The sequence below is a fragment of the Sturnira hondurensis genome, unplaced genomic scaffold (assembly GCF_014824575.4).
Source record: "Sturnira hondurensis isolate 20B ecotype Veracruz unplaced genomic scaffold, ASM1482457v3 Scaffold0000880, whole genome shotgun sequence".
NCBI lineage: Eukaryota > Metazoa > Chordata > Mammalia > Chiroptera > Phyllostomidae > Sturnira > Sturnira hondurensis.
Window position 1 is genome coordinate 20386266 of NW_028073511.1, and position 20705 is coordinate 20406970.

The following is a 20705-nucleotide window of genomic DNA, read 5'->3' on the forward strand; positions in this document are numbered from 1 at the left end:
TTTGTTCTCCAAATTTGCTCCAGTGAAGAAAGCTTTACTTGTAAAACAATGGTCTGGCATTGGATTTTCTTATTCTTGAAGGACTCACTAAAGACCTTATGGAAGCATGTGTGGCAGGAGGAGAAAAAAGCATCATAACATTCCAAAGCCCTAAAGAGCCAAAGCTGGAGAGGCCTGGCCAATCCCTACGGAGTTACAGGGCTGAAAAGGCTGTGTTCCAGGACTTTCCATTTGTCACTCAAGGAATCGTATCCAGGGTAGAGAGTCTCCTATCCTTTTCTCTCAACTTTCCTCTTTTTCTTTCCTTCTCCCCATATTCATTTCAGGAATAGAAAGGGGAGAAGGGACAAAAGGGGTAGAATGGAAACCAGTGGGTTTTGCTGTTTCTATGATCTGAAAAGGGAGAAAGTTGAAGAAAGTAAGAGACTGGCTAAAATTATATCTGTGAAGAGCCAATGGGCTGATTTTTCTTATCTGTGCTGACTACACCCATACTCAACTAATTTATTACATTTTTAACATTTGAGGACTAAGTCAAACTGCATGAAGCAAAGACTTTCAAATACTGTGGATTTTAGATCAGCAGCAAAATAAATATCATACTTTGGATGGTTTTACTTTTTAGTAAATGAGGGTGCCTGATTCTACCTAGCAGTAAATAAAAGCATTTCCTTTTCAAAAAGTATATTATGATGATCATGTTAAAAATTCAAAAAGCACCCAAATATAAAATTACAATGAAAAGGAAGTGTTCTTCCCTGGCTGGTGTGGCTCAGTGGACTGAGTGCTGTCCTGCGGACCAAAGGGTCACCAGTGCGATTCCTAGTCAGGGCACCTGACTGGGGTGTGGGCCAGGTCCCCAGTGGAGGACACATGAGTGGCAACCACACACTGATGTTTTCTCCCACTCTTTCTCCCTCCTTTTCTCTGAAAATAAATAAATAAAAATCTTTTAAAAGAAGGAAGTGCTCTTAATACTTCAGGTGCCAGTCACCCACACTAAGGCAATAACATTCAATAGTTAATTACATATCCTGCCAGAAATTTTCTATGCATACATAAACATGTATATTACAAATGGGGGCATACTAGATATACTATTCTGTCTGTCCCCTGTTTTTTTCTTTTAAAAAACATTCTTGGAATAGTTTCCAAAAAAAGTACATAGAAATTTACCACATTCAATTAAAATCCTGGCTAGTTCCCCAATGTATGGCTCTACCGTAGTGTATTTAATTGGTCTCTTAATGTTAGATGGTTGAATTGTTTCCAGGCTTCTGTTATTTCTAACAGCACTCCAGTGAAATTCCTTATACATTACAGATACATCTCTAGCTCTCTAGCTCATTAGCTTGCATAGATCATTTGGGCAAATAGTGCATATTATATCAGAATTATCTGGATTGATTTTCTTTTATTATTTAGAGTATAAACTGCTTGCAGGTGGAGACTAGGTTTTTAATTTCTTTTATTGCCTCGATTTATGTTTAAACTTTTTTTTCAATATATGGTTGCCTCTCGTGCGTCCCCTGCCAGGAACTGGCCTGCAACACAGGCATGTGCCCTGACTGGGAATTGAACCGCAATCCTTTATTTTGCAGGCCTGCGCTCAACCCACTGAGCTACACCAGCCAAGGCGATTGCCTAGATTTATTATACTGCTTTTCACACAGCAAAGTCTCAAAAAAAAAAAAGACACAGGCAAAAAAGCCAGATTTAAAAATATTAGGTACCAAGTCTGTTCTATGTTTTATATAGTTTGGACTGCAGCCACATATGTTGCCGTGTTAACACTGCTTATCAGTGTGGAAGACTTTTCTTTTTATAACAGACATCCAAAGGTTTGAGGTTTTCCTGATGCTCACCCTACCCCAGCCCTGTTCAAAGACATTGATGGAAGCTTGCGCAATCCTACAAAACCACGTGGCACTGGCTATGGACAGATGGCTAGAGAGAGTTCAGAGTAGTTCAAACCACTAGAGTCTCGTGATCACAAAGGAAACAATCATACAGATGACTGACTCAGGACTGCACAAAATTGTGTTTTAATGAAATCGATATTGACTAGGCCCTACGGTAGTATTATGGTGGGATGTAACATTTTACCTCCCAATGTTTTGGAAAAATAAAAGTACAAAAGATTTTAAATCAGTGTTTACACTGATTTGCAAACATCTGTGTTTACAAATTTTCTTCAAACCAAATATAGAAAATGAGGCCACTGAGTTCAGGCATGTCTCCGGGCAGAAGCAGAGCTCCAGTCCCGGCCCAGGTCTAAAGCAGGCAGCTCCTGAAGACAACAGCGTCTCAAAGGCATAGGTGGGACCTCGGTTTGCAACCTGTTGCCATGCTGTATGAAGGATGGTGCTCTAATGATCTGAGGACTGCATGTGGAATGAGCTGAGCACCCAGGCAAAGAGTTCACCAGTCAAGTGAATACCTCCTGAAGTGAAAAAGTTGATTATACCTCTGAATTTACAATCAAGACCTGCATTGGGTGGGGGCTGGGGAGCCCTAACTTTATAGAATCCCTTGTCCTCTTATGTAAAATAAAGGATTATATTTAGCATTGACAAAATTGTGTTAGGTGAATGTAGGAATTCTCTTTTTCCCAACTATCTCTTTTTGACTCAGACTATATTTTCACAAGACTGAATGTTTCTCACTACTTTCCACCTGGCTAATTCTTGTTCATTTTTCAGATTTTAATTAAAATATGTTCTCAGTGAGTCCTTTCCTGTTCTCCAATTAAAATCAGACCTTTCCATTAGACTCTGACAATACCTTGTGCTACATCACAGCATGTCACAAATAAATGTTATTGTATGATTACTTATTTAGTATAGATCATCTCTAACAGATATTCATTTCTGGAGGTCAGTGTTTTTACTGTCTGTCCAACAATTGGTACAGCATCTGGCAAATAGTAGATACTCAACAAATGTTTGTTGAGTGAATAAAACACAACATCCAAACATCAAGTGGGAAATGACTCACCAGTGATATGGACGTGATTATTTTTAGTAGATCTATTGGCAGTTGTGGGGACTTCCGAAAGTGCTTTGCTTGTGCTGGTGATGTCTCCTAGGGAGACAAAGGGGATTATCTGCAAGGGTTCAGACTGAATGGCTTAAATGCTCCAAAAATTTTATGTGTAAAGTTCACTAAGGACAATTTACAGCAAGGCTAGAGTCCTAGGATCTAATGGCCACAAAGTAGTGAAACTTCCTGTTGGTTTAAAGGAAAAAAGAGAAGCTACACAAACAAACCAATATCTGCTGAACAGTCGCCAGGAGAACTTTCAGTAATTATGGAAAAACATCATAAGTTGGGATCATAGAAAAATGAGGGCTATGCCTATTCTCTCAGGATGTCAAAGAGGACAAAATACTGATCCTTCCTACTCTAACCTGTGTGAAAAGGTCAACAACAAAAAGGAAAAAGCACTTGTGGACATGGACAACAGTGTGGTAGTTACAGAGGAGTGGGGGTGGGTGGAGGTGGGAAAGGGTGAAAGCAGGATAATTGGTAATGGAAAAATACAATAAAAATAAATTTTAAAAATTCCTTTGCAACATTCAAATAGACAAATCCATACTCAAAGATCATTCCATTTTCTGATAGAAAATTGAAAAAAATAAATGTTTAATGGATTTAATTGGTTCAAAAAAGTTATTATATAAATTTCACCTTGAAATACAATAGAGAAACAAAATAGAAGACTTGGTCTCTGACTATGTTTTTTCAGTGCCTGGTAAGAATTTTAGTTCCATTTCCTATCATTGTCACAATTGCCGTCATTTTCATTATCAAGATGCGCTTTCAAATGCCTAGCTGAGATTGGGTTCTTATCCGTCCTTGTTTTTCACTGTCCACCCAGAAGAAGCAGACCATTACCTTCCTTGACCCCAAATCCTCCCCAGTACTCACCATGAGGTGTTGAGCCTGCTCCTGAGGGGAATGAACTGTGTGTTTCACTGGGCATCCATGAAGCTGCCGAAGGAGGAATATATTGGAAGAATTATCTGTATAAGAGTATTTATTTTCTCTTCTTGACCTTTACTTAAATATAATGATGATGAAAAGGGGTATTGATTCACATTTAAAGTGACATAATTGAACTATTCTGCAGCACACACTGGAATGTCCTACAATAAAGAGGGAGTTGAGGGAACGCTCATAGTCTTGATGTCTCTAATAGGGAAGGCTTAGATTTTAGCCACTTAGGAGAAGGAAGAAGGAATGAAAGGAAAACACCAGGAAAGGTTCTTCCAGCCACAGCGAGTTTGTTGTGATTGTTCTTATGTCCATCCATAGACAAGCTAAAGGAATAGGAGAGCACGAAAGCCCAGGTGTGTTATGGTGGACTTTAGTCCAGGAAAGGTGCCAGTTGGACTTGGACTTGGAAGACCTTGGTAGAACACATGAGGGAACAAAATAGTTTGTGGGTAAGTAGACATTTGTATTCAACTGTGCCATTGAACTGTGTCAACAGTGAACTATCAGACCCCTATGGTCATGGGCCTGTTAGCTGCTAGACATGTCCTTTTGATGCTTTCAGAGCCAAATCTCCCCCTTGAGTGGTGGCAGCAGACTCAGACAGCACATATGGCTTTTGAAATAGATCCATCGACTCATTTTGCTTAGTTCCCCACCTCTGGCAAGAAAAATGCACTTCTTGGCAAACTGCACATATCTGCATTTGATAATAGGCCAACAATGAAACAGATGTAGAGTAAAATAACTATTGTGGTGCATGAGTAGTATGCTTATATATTCAACCCATTAGCATAAGTGATTTTAGAAGCTGTTTACTTGTGTGTCCAGATCAAAACAAATGAGCAAAAACAAAACAAAACAAACATGGAGAAACTCCTTAGCTTCTTTTTCTTGGTTTCTCCGTGAGCATCAATAGCATTTGCAGCTGTAGACAAAGATATGTTATCAGATCATTCAGAAGAGATATAGGTCAGTATTTTCTAGGGATGACTCACCAGACAATCTGTCATAGCAACTTCCACATGCAGTCACCCTACAGGTCAGGGTGGTTTTATACACAGCTAGTTCAAGTGTGACTGGGCCAGAGAGATGATCTTATACTTTATATAATTCTCTGATCTGAATCTATGGCCTTGACTCTTTTTCTCTCCCAGATAGAACATGAAGGTCTACAGATGATGGACTGACCATTTTTTAATGCCCATTTTTAATAGTTAAGCCATTAAGCCAGAAACTTGATTGACAAAGAACAACTATAAAAAGAAATGGGGACCAGGACTGGATTTAGGTGCAATGATGATAAAACAGTTTGTTCAGTTTTTCTCCACCCCCACCAATGTTGTGTGTTTGATTTAGAGCTTGATTTAGAGATCAGATGACTTTATATCTGATCTCTTCAAATTCAGCTTGTAAGAAAGTATATAACAAATTAATTTACGCTAAGATATAAATGGTTGATCAAGGGCTATCCCTTTGGGAAAAACAGGTATTTAAAAAAAGTTATTATTTCGCATTTATTAGTAGTAGGTAAATAGAGAACATTTTGTAATAATCAGATACATGTGGACACCAAATTTTTTTGTTTAGTTTTTGTTTTGTTTTTGCCATATATACAGTGCTGTTTTTCTTTTTTTTCTGGTCAGTACAGATTCTCTCTAATTGCAATAACCAAGCATAATGTAATTTCAGGGGCTGGTGATATCATCAGCAGGATCTATTCAAATGACAACAATGGCAATACTTCAAATCATGCCAATTATTTGACCATTTCATAAAGCTTTTTTTAGACTTCTAGAAAATTTTCAAGTGTAAAAAGACATAAAAATGTGTGATAGCATTAACAACAAAACTCACTTTGGAAAAGTAGGGAATTATTTTAATTTTGGCTTTAAGATTTTTTTATCTTTGTTTGAAAAACAGAGCAGGGAGTGTACTGAGAGAGGTGAAGATAAAGGAGCTTCCAGTTGACAGATTCAATGTCTGAAAATACTTAAGTAATGTAAAGAAAAAACTTCAAGAGCAAGAAATAAAAGTCTTTCAGGAAGATGAAGAGATGAACAATTCTTGCATCAATTGCTCCCATAGGACAGAGGTCTTCCTAAATAGTGCTTGTTTATAGCATCCTCAGTAAGGCAGAGTTAGCTACCTCCAGTGATTCATCTTTCATCCATGCAGTACTTTTCTAAAAGCCCCAACACTCTATCATTTCAATATCCAGTATTTAGAATGTGCTCCACATTGACTACTCCATCTGCCATTTTTAAGGCTCCTTGAGAGTCTCAGCAGAACAGTGTTGCTATTGTCTTTTAACTGACTGAACTATCCTGTATTCTTCAAGTCATCATCATGTTTGTCAAACACAAAAGTGAAATCTCTTTAAAACCCTTTGAGCACCCATTTCCATCAAAATCCAAAAATGATTGTGACTCTGATGTTTGGATGGTAAACACCAGCTTGATGGATAATCTCCTTTAGCACATCACCATGATCAGTTAAAACAGGAACACAGGGATACTGTGTTGATGGTGTTTCTCAAATACATTTTTATACCCTCCCTTCAGCAAACCCTTCATTTCTTCCATAATTTATTTAAGTTTTATTTTTGGTAAAGCTTGTTCAACAAGGAGACTATGTGACACCATTCATTCTACCATAAAAGTGTCCTTCTCAGTGTGGTACTTTTCATTTAGTTGCAATAGCTTTCATGGATATCTGTCTGTAACCAGTTTAGAGTTGTCAATAATATTATGACCTGTTAGGCATCGTTCCCTTTTGTAGGAAAACCTTCTCAGTGTCATCGCAGGGTGTGGGTTGTCTGAAGTCTGGCAGCACTTCACTTGGCGAAACCACAGATGACGTCTTTTACTCTCGTACGGTTCTTGTGGCAAAATGAACTTCTCTGAAATTCTGGAATCATTTTACATGTCCAGATTTTTTTCTCGGTTATCCAGTCTTCCTAAAGTCACTCTGAGTTCTTTTGTCCTTAAATGTGTCCTAGAACTATGGCATAGGCGGCAAACAATAGCCAGAGATGAAGAGATGAACAATTCTTCAATGGCCTCGGTCTTCTGTTCTATCTCCCTCCTCAGGGTGAATGTGTGCTCAGCCAGCACCTCCTCTTCCACCAGAACATACATGGTGGCACTAACGACAGTGTCTACTTTTGCTCTGATCTCTTAGTCCAAAGATGAGACCACCACACTCTTCCCAACCACAGAAAAAAAAAAGATGACGTTCATGAGTTGGTGATTTAACAAACAATAAAATTTTAAGTCAGAGAAATACATCTTTAATTTGAAACTGACATAATCATAAACTAGATGACAGAGTGGGAGAATGGCAATTTAGAAAAGAGGAAAATGGAATGAGATGTGATCTGAGGTGCATAAGATTTTAGAAATTGAGGGTAAGAATGGTGATTTTAGAGAATCAGAAATTGAGGGCAAGGGTGATGATTATAGAGAATCAGCATCCCAGCCAGCAGGAAACTGAGGGATTGAAGATTATCACGGAGACTGAAATACGAACAGGACCCAGCGTTGCTATAGGCTCTCTCGTTACCACGTCCCTGCCCCTCCCCTCAAACCCTCAGCGTTAGCCTCTCCATCACCCTCTGCCAGTGGAAAGTAAAAATACTTGTTATGAAATTACCAGCCACAGCTACCAAAGCCTGAGAAGAACCAGACAGAATTATGGACAGGATAAGTGACACATCTTTAAGATTTAAGAAGAATACAGAAATTTGAAGGTAAGGAAAGTGAGGTCAGTAAAAGGTACTCTGAGGCTCAGGTACGTGTGTGTGTTGACAGTGAGACTGCTGATTTTCGTAATGGGGCAAGCTGGGGCTCATGAAGAGTCATATAATTTTTCTGCTTGTATAACTTAGACAGACTGACTGATTTAAATGTGGGTTTTATCTCCAGTGGACCAGATACCTGACAGGAAAAACCAAAAAGAAAAGAGAAATTAGGCTTCAATTTTCTGCTCCATGGCCTGATCCCCTGAGAGTCAGGATGAAAATATGCACTTGGACATTACTAACCCTACCAGTTTGGGACATTGAGCTGATTAGAACCAGTAGCTCCGTTTCATAGCTGTTTTAGACTCAGGAAACTTGGACACTGGACTAAGATTGGACTCTAATATTGTTGTTTTTAAAAATAGGTTATTTATTTATTTTTATTTATGTATTTTCTTTCTTGACATAGTATATTTAATTTTAAGTATGACTAATATATTTCAAAGTACCACTTTTCATTTAGCTTGTTATTGTCAGTTATCATAAAAATGAAACTCTGTAAATGATGTTTACAAAGAATTACAGAGCATTTGGGAAAAGGCCTAAGATATTCAATGTCTGAGGGAAAAAAGTGGAACACAGATGCATATAAAGTGTTAGTTTTAAATTTCTCTGTTTTTCTAATTTTGTACAGTGAGCAGATATTATTTTTATAGTTGGGAAACATATTTGTTTAGTGGAACCTCAGTCAACTCCCACAATTAAGGTAGAACAACTATAACACCCACATACTTTGTTTACCTTATGACCCTATGGATGTATAATTTATTATTTTAGCATTTTAGATCATGGAACTCAGCTTAGGAAACACATTTATGATCTACCCTTTCATATTAATGATAATAATCAAGGCAAAACCCTTTTATAAAACAATTTTTAGCCTTAGCCCAGTGGGTTAAACAGAAGCAAGCTTTTCTGCTTGTTAGGGTTACCAGCTGAAACCATGAACTGCATTTTGTTGTTGGGCAAATGAGCAAGCGTAAGTTAGTACCATAACCATTTTGTCAAAATCCTTGTGAACTCTGATATTTTTTCACATATGAAACATTAAATCCTGACTGAGAAAGAAACACAATTTGCAGAGATACTCCTTAAACAATCTGCTCTTCATTGACTAAAATATCTTCATTTCATTCTAATTTTATGATTTCTTAAAAATCCACTTTGTCAATTTTTTTCTTACATTATAATACTCAGCTATAAATTTTCCTTACATTGTAATAATTCCTATTTTGTCTGAGATATTATAGTATTTATTTATTTTTAGACAGAGGGGAAGGGAGGAAGAAACGGAGAGAAGCACCAATGTGTGGTTGCCTCTTGCACGGCCCCTGGTGGAGGCCTGGTCCACAACCCAGGCATGTGCCCTGACTGGGAACTGAACTGATAACCCTTTGGTTCACAGGCTGGCACTCAATCCACTGAGCCACACCAGCCAGTGCTAGACTCTAAAATTCTTGAGTCCCAGCTTAGATTCCTTCAAGTTGATAAACAAAATGACAAACAAAGAATACATTAAAACTTATCTTTGTGAATTTAGTGTAAATGTAATGAACTCAGAACTGTCTAGTGACATCCAAATAAATATGAGCTACGAGTACTGCGTGTATAAGCAAATATCCCATAGCACATGTTGACAAATAGCAAGGGCCTTAGAAACGTTGCTGTGGGTTTATTTCTCCAGAAATCCATCCATTATCATTCTTTGCCTGCCTTTGAACATTTCATAAATCTGCTGAAATAAACATGCCGGGAGAAAAAAATCCCATTACCAGTGCCTGTGCTGAGTCTTGCCAAATGCATCATCTAATACTAGATGTCACATTATGGTACAATCCAATGAGTAGAAACATGTTTCAAAAACAGTTTGAAAGTAAGCAATCAATATTCACTTTTTGGATCCTAATGTATTTTTGTCAATGACTACACATAAAACTACTCACTGCAGGGGATTTTTCTATAAGTCTATGAATTAAAAAGTGGCAATTAGTTAACAAAAACATTATTTCTGCATAAGTGAAAATATAGGTTTTCACTGACAGGACAAAAATTGTTGGGTTCTAAAGTTCCTTTCTGGATTTTATAATTTCTAAGGCTATTTTGTGGTAAGAATGATAAAAAGGTGTGAGGATAAATGAAGTTTTCAACTGATAAAAGACAGAAGATGAGAAGGATTACAATAGTTCGTTTAAGTGTGAAACCTATTAAAAAGACCAAGAATACACTTGTGTAGATGATGAAGTACTTGCAGTGAGACTCTTTCAGTTTCACAGTTTCTGAGGAAGGAAGACCCTTGGGGGCCTGTGTGCTTCATAGTGATGTGATGTCTGCCACGAAAAGGATTTCCTTTCAATTACTGGCACATGCGGTATTCTACTGACAATTTAAATAGGACAAATAAATAAAAAGTTTAAATATTCCACTTTAGTGGATCATTCTTTTCACTGTGTTTATGTGTTTTCTTTCTCATCCTTGCCCATATGTTACATGTATTCTTTCAATCACTCAGGAAATACGTGCTAAGCACCTATTATGCCCACTGCTGCCGCAAGCATCAGGAAAGCATAGTGAACAAGACAGAAAGAGATTTAGGAACCTGTTCTTGTGACATTCTAGTATAATTTCAATAGACAATCAAATAAAGACCAACATCAGACAGTCAGTTATAATTAGAATAAATTCATGGAATTTTATGTATATGTACACATACACACACACATACACACACATATCTATCTATCTATCTATCTATCTATAGATACATATAGATATCATAAATTTAAGCTGGAGCTCAGCTTTTTGGTGTAACATTGTCCAATAAACTCTTTTGCCCACTACTACATAATTTCGCCCTTATAACCAAGAAGTATGATTTGATTTATCTGTTCATCAATATTTGTGGAGCACTAATAATATGCCAAGCCTTGTCTTAGACATGGGGGATACAGGTAAGCCGACAAAACAAATATCTCATGGAACTTCCTTGTGTTACAGCACCATGAATAAAGGATGGCAGATTAGCACAGGTAGAGTTTCAGCATAGTTTATTAGAAACAACTCAATTTTATGTTAACACCATATAAAGATAAATGTTAATCTATGAAGTATAGACTTTTATCCCCAGACTAATACTTTTATTCTCAATTTATAACTGATGGGCAAATATTTTTCAGCTCCTAGCCTTGTCTACATCATAAGATATTCTGGCTGGCTTAGTACATTAGGGCTATGGTTTTAATGAGCTTCATAATAATATTTCATTGAGTTATTATCTCACCTATTCCACATTCTCTTATTATTGGACAAATTCTTCCTAAACACCCCGTAATTCTCACTCATACACACAGATATTTTGGTTTTTAGTCATATATTATGACTATATTATATAATGTTATTTAATCCTAACCTATCCTGCTATGCCCATTCAAAAGCAAACCCTGTTTTGAATGTTGTGTCCATTAGTCACATGTAATTTTTCAAAAAAAAAAGATCACATATTATGCTTAAATTGTATGGTGGTTAGTTGTACTTACTTTTAAATTTTATTGAAAAATATTATTCCATATATTGTCACCTGGCACTTACTTTTTTGACTCCACACAATGTTATAAAGATACATTCATGCTGCCGTATGTGACTATCACTTACTCATTTTTTATTGCTCTGTGATATTTTATTATACGACTATGCTATAATTTATCTATTCTCTTGGCTATGACCATTTATATTGTTCATAATTTTTGCTGTTATGAACAGTATACATACCTCCTGGGTAGATGTACTAGTATGTTTGCATGTGTAGTGGGATATCTATCTGGGAGAAAAAAATTGTTAGATTGCAGGGTATGAAAATGTTCATTTTTAAAATGTAATGTCAAAGTGGTGGAAAGTGATGGTACCAATTTTTACTCTCACCAGCAATATATAAATCCTTACTTTACAGTCCATATAACACTTGGTAATTATGGACCTCTTAATTGCTGCTGATCAATTAGGTATACAATAGTTATCTGATTCTAGTCTTCATTTGCATTTCCTAATTTCTAGAGAGGCTGAGAATCTCTTTTTCTAGCTACTTGTTTCATGATTTGTAATACGCCTGTTTGCTCATTTCTATAGTTTTCTATTTTTTTTTTTACTGGTTTGTTCTTATATGTTCTTATATAAAGTTTAGATCCTTTGTGAAGTATGCATTCTTGATTCTTTTTCAATTACATGTGTGACAAGTATCTACTCCTGGATTATAGCTTTCATTAATTTTACACTTTAAGGTGTCTGTTTTATTTATTTAATAAATTTTTATTATTTATTTAACTTTTTTTTATTTAACTATTGTTCAAGTACAGTTTTCTGTCTTTTACTCCCATCCAAGCCCACCCTGCTAGTGATCCCCACCTCCCTCCCATTTCCACCCCCCTTAGTTTTTGTCCATGTGTCCTTTATACTTGTTCCTGTAAATTCCCTTTCTTCTCTCCTCTGGTCCCTGTCAGCCTGTTCTGTATTTCAGTGTCTTTGGTTATATTTTGTTTGCTTGTTTCTTTTGTTGTTTAGTTTCCTGTTAAAAGTGAGATCATACGATATTTGTCTTTCACCTCCTGGCTTATTTCACTCAGCAAAATGCTTTCCAGTTCCATCCATGCTGTTGCAAAGGGTAGGAGCTCCTTCTTTCTCTCTGCTGCATAGAATTCCATTGTGTAAATGTACCATAGTTTTTTGATCCATTCATTTACTGATGGGCACCTAGGTTGCTTCCAACTCTTGGCTACAATAAATTGTGCTGCTATGAACATTGGGGTGCATATGTTCTTTGGGATTGGTGTTTTAGGATTCTTAGGATATAATCCTAGCAGTGGAATTGCTGGGTCAAAAGGCAGATTCATTTTCAGTTTTCTTAGAAAATCCCATACTGTTTTCCATAGTGGTTGTACCAGTCTGCAATCCCACCAACAGTGACCTAGGGTCCCCTTATTTAATTCTATTTTTACTTGTTTTAATGGTTAGTGCTTGATGTCTCTTCTTTAAGCCCTTCCCTACCTCACAGCTTGGGAAAATATCACCTTTATTTTATTACATGTTAATGCTTTGTTGATATAAAGAACTTCATCTATAAAATTTTTTTGTGTGTAATGCATATGACAGAAGTATGTTTTAGTGCTTTTTTTTCTTATAAATAATCAATGTTCCTAGGTCCATTTGCTGAATAGTCTCTTTTCTTCACAGTAATCTGTCATGCTACCTTGACATACCTCTATGTTCCACTTATCTGTGAATCTCTTTGTGTGCCCTCTCTTTTTAAAATGCCTTTTCAGTCATATTTACCTGAGCAGTGAGTTTGCAGGTGTGCATTACAGTTGACACTTGAACACCACCAGATTTAAGGGCCCTGACCCCTGTGAGCTGGAAATCCACACATAATGTTTGCTTCCTCCAAGATAATTGTCACTAACCTACTGTTAACTAGAGGCCTTACTAATGATACACTCGATTAATGCATATTTTGTGTTATCTGTATTACATACTGTATTCTTACAACAAATTAAGCTAGAGAAAAGAAAATGTTTTTAAGGAAATCATAAAGAAGAGAGTACATTTATAATGCTATATGTATTTATTGAAAATGTTTCAAAGCCCTGGCTGGCGTAGCTCAGTGGATTGAGCGCGGGCCTCCGAACCAGACGATCGCGGTTTGATTCCCAGTCAGGGCACATGCCTGGGTTGCAGGCTGGTTCCTTGCAGGCCAACTCCCAGCAAGGGACACATGAAAGGCAACCATACATTGATGTTTCTCTCCCTCTCTCCTTCCCCTCTAAAGATAAATAAATAAAATCTTAAAAAAAAAAAAAGAAAATGTTTCACATATAAGTAGGTCTGTGCAGTTCAAACCTGTTTTGTTCTTGTTCGATGGTCAGTGTGCACCGTTAACATTTATTAGAAGAAATATGATACACTAAAATATAGATCTATACATAGAAAAATGATGAAAGTGTCTCATGAATTAAAAATTATGATTAATATAAATCTGTGAAACTGATGTCCATAAAAGAGAGGAAGGAAATAAATCAATCGTGCTATAAAAAGCAATATTATACATGTTTCTCTTTTATGTATTTCCTAAGGATGAGTTCCCAGCAGAGAGATNTTTATTAGAAGAAATATGATACACTAAAATATAGATCTATACATAGAAAAATGATGAAAGTGTCTCATGAATTAAAAATTATGATTAATACAAATCTGTGAAACTGATGTCCATAAAAGAGAGGAAGGAAATAAATCAATCGTGCTATAAAAAGCAATATTATACATGTTTCTCTTTTATGTATTTCCTAAGGATGAGTTCCCAGCAGAGAGATAACTGAGCCAAAAGATCTCAAGAAGTTTTAAATACACGATTTAAATGCTTTCCAAAGTGAACATACATATACTCTGTTGTTGGCAAAGGGCCTAGCAGTTTAATTCACAGTGTTTGGCCTTCAGAGTCTTCTGTTCTGCCACATCCTTTGCTGTGTCACCACAGTGCTGATCTTTGTCTTAATACCACTAGGAGACAGTGTGTTTCCTCTTCACATCCTGTCGACATCTACTAAAGCAGCAGACACTGCCGCTGCTAATTGGCCAGGCCAGAAGTAACAGACCACTTCTGTGCCTCACCCTGGCTCCGTTTTTCATTTTTATTAGTGGCATGTATATTCTGCTAGGATGCTCTTTCCCTAAGCACACTCGAAACTTGCATTTTTACTTCCATTACTTACATCTTCACTCAGATGTCACCTTAAATTTAGGTCTTGAAAGGCCTTTATTTAAAATGGCAACCCACTCTCACATTTTATTCTTCCTTTCTCCCTTCCCTGTTTTATTTGTTCTATCTCACCATTTGTCTGTCTTCCTTCCACCAGTGTCTGGAACTTAGATCTGCTGTTTATTCACAGATGCCTGCCCAGCTCCAACATCAGTGCTTTAAACATGGGAGATGCTTTGTAAATATTTGTTAACTTCATTATGAGTAAAATGCATAGGAGTTACTCATTATACATGTTGGATGAGTGATGAGGCCCAGGGGACTGAAAGGGACTCATACTTACAGGTTTCAACGTCTCTCCTACTGGAGGTCCAGGAGGAGTTGAAGCCTTGGGCAGTCACATGGGAATTGCTAGCTGTAAGACAAAATTTCCAGAATATAAACTTTTTATAAAGCTATAACTTAATTTTGCTTTGATGTGCTGAATTTTTAATATATGTGACTTTGGGGAAGTCTGAAAATTGAAAATACTCTTGTCTATGCAGGAATGCTAGCTGGCATACTGAGCAACATACGTTCTGCAGCTTACGTTTAATGCCAACTTCTTAAGATTTGCTCTCTTTTTCTGTTCTTGTTACCAACTCAGATCACTGGGACTACTGTCAAAACTGCTTGATAGTACTTAAATATTACCTTAAAATCCCATGACAAATAAAAAGTACAGTATAATAACAAATCACCAACCCTTATTTTTAAGAGTACAGTGATTGTCACATCAATATATAGTAATCAGATTATAAATTACAAGTAACTCAAACCCAAAATATCAACATCAAATGAGAAATCCAGCCTTCTGCCCCAACCTCAACACTATTCGTGCCTGTAGTAAAACTTGTGAGCCTGTTGTCTCCTCTGAATTATTTTGGGAAAGCCCTGTTGTACTCACTTTGAGGCTTGTTGTTTGCAGTCGATGATGCACTCACATCTACGAGGGCATTTGAAGATGTGGCTGGATACCCTATTTTGAAAACAAATTTTCCAAATGCTGTAGATATTCACATACATGTTTAACTCTGCCACTACTATTAACAAGGGTGGCACGCAGTGCATGGGATACTCAGCTGGAAAGAATCTTAGTGCCTACATGATATTCACTTTATCTCATTAGTTATGAAGCTGAGTCCAAAAGGTACATGCTTATGAGCACATACTGAATATGCAACATCATTTACTTGATACTCACCCAGTTTTTCCTAACTAAAGCCAAGGCGTTATTTCATACTTTCCAAACACATTCTTATAGTGTCTACTGTGTGCCAGACTCTAGTTTCCAGGCAAATAACGATAAAGACAAGGTTCTCACCCCTATGAAATTCATCTTATAGTGAATTTCACAACTGTCTATAATATTTTAAATACTACATATGGTTTTGTATTTACATCAATTCTTAGCTTTTGGATTAGCTCAGTTTAGCTGCTGTTGTAATTCAGCATTTCTCATTCTCCTGCTCCCTCTCTTCCTTTTAAAATAAGAGACTAATTTATATTCATTTGAAAACATCTCTAAGGATGAAGCAAATTAAAGAAGAAAAATACCCAATCACACTCCACTGGAAACATATTATGTCTCTTGGGAAGATGCATTTTCAATATATTATATTTATGTGTATTTCTTCTCTGTTCCAAAATGTACTTTAGGTGGTTTTTATAAATATGCAATGCAAGAAGATAAAAGAAGTGAAGAGAGCCCTGGCTGGTGTAGCTCAGTGGATTGAGCGTGGACCTGCGAACCACACGATCACGGTTCGATTCCCAGTCAGGGCACATGCCTGGGTCGCAGGCCAGTTCCCAGTAGGGGACCCACGAGAGGCAACCATACATTGATATTTCTCTCCTTCTTCCCTTCCCCTCTAAAGATCTTTAAAAAAATAAATGAAGAGAAAGGAAAAACATGGACAAGGGAAACACAGTTATTAAAGCATGTTTAGTTCCCATGAAGCCTGAGTGGGGTAGCATACAAAGTGTACTCTTAGTAGCCGTATGCCCCACATTTAGTCAGAACTTTCTAGTAACAATGCTAAGAAATAAAAAGTACATGTTATGCTTGATGGACATCATAAGATAAAAACAGTCAATTTTCAAGAGAAACAAAGCTATTTCTTTTTTTGTAATTAAAAATAAATTTCTCCCCAGGCTTTATAAAAAGGATACTAAACAGGGTATACAGTTCTCAACAATATCACTACATTCTGACAGTCAGCATGCTCATCTACCCTCAAGCTTTCAATGGTAGTGAAAGCATCTTGGCTTCCCAGGTACCTCAATTCTGAGAAAAGGGATGCCTTAAATAGAAAATATAGATGATCGAATCTCTGAATAAAATATGTGTGGTAAATAAAGAAATGGGCACTGTGGTTTATGCATCTATTAAGGAGTTCACATATAGAGATGATCAACCACTTTTTTTTGCAATGCAGCTTATTAATGAATAAGATGTGCGCGTGTGTGTGTACTATATCTCAGCTCTATGAACATTGTTACATATAGAGAGAAGTGTTAGAAGCCTCAGCTCAGATACCATGTTATATCAGAAACTAAAATGGGTAGAAAAAATTTTACAGATAGGATAAAAACAGATTTATGTATCTAACAAATACTGAATGCATAGGGGATGAAGTAAAAGGAAAAACAATTTCCTCTGCCCTCATGGAACATAATTTAGTGAGAATAAAAGTCAATGTGGCAGACTACTGACTGATCACCAAGGCCAGTCCTCTTCTCCCTGGCACAGGTGAAGTTCAAGTCCTAGTCTCCTGTGTGGCTAGGTGTGGACATGTATTGAGCCCTAGTCAATGGATTATGAGTGAGAATGATGACTGTCATTTCAAGGCCTGACCTATAATGCCTCCGACATATGATCCTCCATGACCTTCCCTCATGTACCATCCAGATTTTATGATGCAGGGAGACTTAGAAGTCACAACTGAAAGGTGACAGAGCTGCCAGCAGCCTGGGTTCTTGAATGACTGTGGAACAGGGCACCCAGCCACTGGCTTGACCCTTCATTGGCTCTTTCCTTAACTTATACTATAGCACTACAAGATCAAGTGTAAACAAACAAAACAAAAATTTTGAATTTGTTGTTACTGTGGTTTATATCCCTTTGCAAACAGTAAAACCATTATTGCCATTTGAGGTGGCGAGTACAGTCTGTGGTAGAGAAAATACGGCATACGTTGGGCTTCCAGAGATGGGAAACTTACCCTGAAAGTGGGAGCTCAAGGAAGGTTTTCTCAAAACATGACATAGCAACTAGGCCTGAAGGATGACAGAAATTAGTAAGACAAGTTGGGAGATGGGGGGAGAAAGAGGAGAAGCAAGGAGAAGAATGTTCTAAGCAGTGTGAACAGAAAAGGTAAGAGAGAACTGAAGTCGACTAAAACTATTGGGAACACTGTGCACAATGATGAGATGCAGGTGGAGAAGTAAGCAGGAGCTATACAGCAACGGCTCCACCAGAGAAATGGCATTCAGCTGGAACTTACAAGTTGCTCTCACCTTGTGAGAGCTATCTAGTTCTCTATCTCTATCTAGTTCAGGCCACCTAGTGCAAGCCAATGGTGGCCTGAACTAGATAGTGAAGGCTGTAGGGATGAAGAGAAAGGAACAGGTTTAAAATGTGGGCTCAGCATGGCTTGGTTAATCATTGGGTATAGGAAATAAAAGAGAGAGAGAGAAGTCAAAATAACCCCGAGGTTTCTGTCTCAAGCAGCTATTTGGATCATGCTATTATTAGCTGAGAAAATCAACAGAGAAGGAGTTTTAGAAGTGGCCAGAAGCATGAAGATGAAGTAAATGTTGGGCTGATTGATTCTGAGTACCTATGAGACATTGAATTCCAGCAGAGGGTTGAGCATGTGAGTTTGAATCTTAGCTATGAAACTGGGATGTGAACAGATGTTTGTGAGACACCAACATGTACACAAAAACTGGAGTAGCTGTGAACACCAGGGAGGGTGAGTCCAGTGAGAAAAGTGGACCTAAGAAGACAATGAAGAATGCTTTCATATAGTGGACTGGCAGGAAAAAAGAAGATTGAAAAGGAGGAGCCAGAAAGGCAGGATGAGAGTATATGGTGTTACAGAATCCAAGGGGACTGGGGACTTCCAGAAGCAGGGCAAGTCAGTACAACTCAGCAAATATTTATTAGTGAACCCTGTGTGTCGTGTCAATTGCTGGGTCAGTGTTAGCAAACACTGCTGAAAAGATAGATTTCCATACAGCTCTTGTCTGCTAGGAAGCCATTGCATTAGACCCATTGACTTGTATCCAGAATCTAGGAAACAGAATTGCAAAGCACTTGAAGACTTGTGAAAATACTGTAGATTATCTATTAAAAGCTTGAGTTCCAGAGCAAGACTCCTTGGGGTAAATTCTGGCTTAGTTCTAAGTTAGACGTATGATTTGGGGAAAGTCTATTGATTTTTCTCTTCTCCTCTAATTCCTCATTTGTAAAATAGTACTTTTTAGTAGGGTGATTGCAAAACTTGAGTCATTCCTATCAAGTTATTAGAAGAGTGACTGGCATAAAGTAAGTGTTAAAAAGTGATCTTAGAAGCTATAAAATAGGGTATCTACAGCGGTGCAGGTGTTGAAAATACAAGTACCTTACCAATGGAGACTTGAGTCTCCTGATGAGTTTTACAATTGCCTGACTTCCCTTGGTCTTTCCTTTATCTTGATTCCAGGTAACTAATCTCTCCTTCCCCAGGCTAACTCAAGTTAAGAACTGCATTCCAAAAGGCAGCACCAGAAAGGGGTAATTGTTAGGGGTGAAGAGAGTGGCAGCTTCCTGGGGCATTAGCTTTATGACCAGGAAGCAATTTCTACTGGCAGGGTCACCTACATCGCCTTCTCTTTCACTTCTCTGAGCCACCAGTAGTTCAGAGTCTTGTGTAGTAATTGTGACTTCGAGCTCACTGCCTCCCAGCACTCATCAAAGAGGAGGGCCCAGGCAGTCCCTGCATCAGAAGCAGCTATGCTTCTCTTTGGGCAACTGGGTAGTTGTTACTTTGTGAACCTATGTGTCACAGAGTCAATCTGAATTTTATTTCTTTTATTGAGATGGCTTTAACTTTGTCCCTCTGTAGCAATTTCTTCAGTTACCTATTTAAAATTTTTTACATTGTTATGTATTTTAAAAGTTATCTCATATCCTTTTTGGAATAAGGCAAGGTAAAAAATGCATAGCAGCAAAGCATAACTAGCCATAAATAATAATCAGATACTGCCCTGGCTGGTGTAGCTCAGTGGATTGAGCGTGGGCCTGCGAACCATACGATCGTGGTTCGATTCCCAGTCACATGCCTAGGTTGCAGGCCAGTTCCCGGTTCCTGGCGGGGGACGCACGAGAGGCAACCACACATTGATATTTCTCTCTCTCTCTCTCTTTCTCTCTCTCTCCCCTTCCCTTCCCCTCTAAGATAAATAAATAAAAATCTTAAAAAAAACCTAGGACATTTGAAAAAAAATAATCAGATACTGTGAATTACTGGGAGATATGGTATAGGCCTCCTAACTGATAGAGGAAGAAAGCCTGAAACAGAGAGGGGAGAGGAAAGGGGACACAGACTGTATTCACGTTTTTCAGAAGGATGAAGAAAATGATCTCTTTCGTCTAGCACCGTATTCCTCATGTTAGGCTTTCACTGACAGTCCATAGTCTCCTCTCCCCTGCCATGGACCAGCATCATTCATTCATTCATTCATTCATTCCTCCCTGTCCTCCTCCCTCTTATTCTGAGAACTGACCTCCACAGAAGTCTCTGAGTGACTTGTAAGAGAGAACAGAAAGGAATTGTTTTAACAGTGGTGATGCAGTACTAATGGTGATAATAATGGCGATAATAATGGCAAAGAAATAGAACTAGGAAGTAATCATCAGAGAACATTGTATTTATTTATAAGCTATTCTAGTATTACCTAGAAATCTCAGATTACTAAGCAATTGCCAGACACCTTTTAAGTACCTCTTACTTAAGAGCAACAGACATTTTTCTTAGCAAGTTCGACTGCCCACACAGGCTGGCACTGATTAGGTCCATATAATTTAATTCTAGCCATATCACTGGAATCTTGATGAAGTATGATAACTTCACAGGGAATTTC

At 37.6% G+C, this 20705-nt stretch overlaps 1 protein-coding gene and 3 pseudogenes across 3 annotated transcripts in view; 2 read left to right on the plus strand and 2 right to left on the minus strand.

Annotated features, from left to right (window-relative positions):
- CD96 (CD96 molecule) overlaps positions 1 to 20705 on the minus strand; it is an 86124-nt gene that overhangs the window by 3239 nt on the left and 62180 nt on the right. Inside the window, exons 9-12 of one of the 3 annotated variants that reach the window (XM_037055483.1) lie at positions 15484 to 15555; positions 14881 to 14952; positions 3931 to 3993; positions 2998 to 3084 (exon numbers count right to left, since the gene is read on the minus strand). In XM_037055483.1, the coding sequence (XP_036911378.1) occupies positions 2998 to 3084; positions 3931 to 3993; positions 14881 to 14952; positions 15484 to 15555 (294 nt within the window). Of the gene's footprint in view, positions 1 to 2997; positions 3085 to 3930; positions 3997 to 14880; positions 14953 to 15483; positions 15556 to 20705 lie in introns of all 3 variants that reach the window. The other 2 variants (XM_037055477.1, XM_037055493.1) reach the window with 2 other exon arrangements.
- Positions 5863 to 9601, minus strand: LOC118993860 (cytosolic 5'-nucleotidase 3A-like; annotated as a pseudogene).
- Positions 13766 to 13836, plus strand: LOC118994508 (uncharacterized; annotated as a pseudogene).
- Positions 13981 to 14051, plus strand: LOC118994502 (uncharacterized; annotated as a pseudogene).